Source organism: Octopus bimaculoides, chromosome 7, assembly GCF_001194135.2.
Source record: "Octopus bimaculoides isolate UCB-OBI-ISO-001 chromosome 7, ASM119413v2, whole genome shotgun sequence".
Lineage (NCBI taxonomy): Eukaryota > Metazoa > Mollusca > Cephalopoda > Octopoda > Octopodidae > Octopus > Octopus bimaculoides.
This window is the reverse complement of record NC_068987.1, coordinates 45519373-45521108: the sequence shown is the minus strand read 5'-3', so window position 1 is coordinate 45521108 and position 1736 is coordinate 45519373. Positions and strand designations below refer to the sequence as shown.

The 1736-nt window shown below is 26.7% G+C and overlaps 1 protein-coding gene across 1 annotated transcript in view; it reads left to right on the top strand.

The window, feature by feature from the left end:
* LOC106873179 (CD151 antigen) overlaps window positions 1-1736 on the top strand; it is a 52860-nt gene that overhangs the window by 41299 nt on the left and 9825 nt on the right. The window contains exon 5 of the mRNA XM_014920411.2: window positions 1503-1580. Coding sequence (XP_014775897.1) covers window positions 1503-1580 — 78 coding nt within the window. The remainder of the gene's footprint in view (window positions 1-1502; window positions 1581-1736) is intronic.

The window sequence follows — 1736 nt, the reverse complement described above, 5'->3', positions numbered from 1 at the left end:
TTTGTTTCAATGAGTCGGTTTCTCCCTCTTTCTCAAAGGCTGTAATTACTTTCAAGGCAGTACTTCTTGATACACCAAACATTGCAGCTGTTTTCGTTACATTAGTGCCTGCCATACGAGCACCAACAATTTGACCTCTTTGAAAGTCCGATAGATCAGTCATTTTAATGAATTTTAATTACCTTTTTCTGATGATATCTGAAAAGAAATAGCAATTTTAGCAAAACATATTAAGCAACACTAATAATAAATCAAAAAACATAAAAATAAACAAGCTTTTGACGGTTTTATAGATATTTCAAAATTATGATGCAATGAAGCTAGGTGTTTCCATTAGTTTGTCCAGCCCATGTATATAATCACACAGGTATGAAAACTTACATTCAGGATTTTAAGTTTCTGTGACAATAGTTCTGTGATCATTGCATGTCATCAGCTTATGCAAGTTTAGTTCACATTAACATCATTGAAAAACAAAGGCACTGCCGGTAAGCTGAAAAACTTGCTACTGGACGTTTAGATGTTCAAAAGACAGAACTCTTCTAGAATTGATTACAAGATCATAACAAAAATCATTATGTATTGGCTAAAGTAAGGTATAAATATAATATAATGTAATAAAATATATATTATATAAAAATACAGTAGTAAATAGATATAAAATATAAAATAAAGGTATTGAATAAGGGTTATAGTTGAAGGCAACATACTAATGTAAAAATAATGTTAAATTATAACACTTTGGGAATCTTGAAAATTAAATATAACTTAAAACTTGGAATTTAAATTTTAAAAATTAAAATTTAAATATTAAATATTAAATATTAAAAATAAGGATAAAAATTAGAATACCCAAAAGTTTTCTCAAAAATTGATAAATATTCTAAAATAATGTTAAAAATTAAAATCAAAACATTAGATATTAGAATCAAATATTAAAAAGTAATGCCTCTCCCAAGGTTTAATTGTATTTCTTTCAACACACGTATCCACATCAAGAATCTTGCACACGAAATACACATACGAAAAAGTAATGTGATATTGGAAATTTTTAAATTTTAAGATTAAAAATTTTTAAATTAAATTTTTTTACATATTAAAATTAAAACTTAAAATTCAACTAACTCCAACTAACACTTAAAGGTAAAATATTAAAACATAAAAATAAATTATGAAGATAAAAATAAACTTAAAATAAACTAAAATTATAAAATTAAAAGTTTGAAAACAAAACATGTTTAGCCGTGACATGAGATAGAATGTATCTATTTATTAAGCTGCAAATCATATATTTCTGTGATATATCTCCATTACATTCCTCTATTATGTATTGACATTTGTCTCAAATATACAACAGTACTATATTATGTATTTTCAAACTGGGTACCAATAATATAATATGGTACTTTCTTCCTCGTAACAGAAAGAATAATAACATACTACATTCTCATTCTATGTAATTGCCATGTTTCTGTGTATTGATGCTTTTGATTTTCATTTAGTTGGAGACTAACTTAATCAACAAACTGGTTGATAATATGAAAACAAGTGCTAAAAGCTGGGACATCATCCAGGAAACGGTGAGTGGAATATACTTTGTCTATTTGTCTATCTGATTCTCTTTCTACATATGTGTCTTTAATTGTGTGTGTGTGCCAGGAAAAGTCTGTAGGATTTTGTGTCCTTCAGTGCATTCTACTGTCAGTTCTAATGCATCCATTTTTATACATATATGC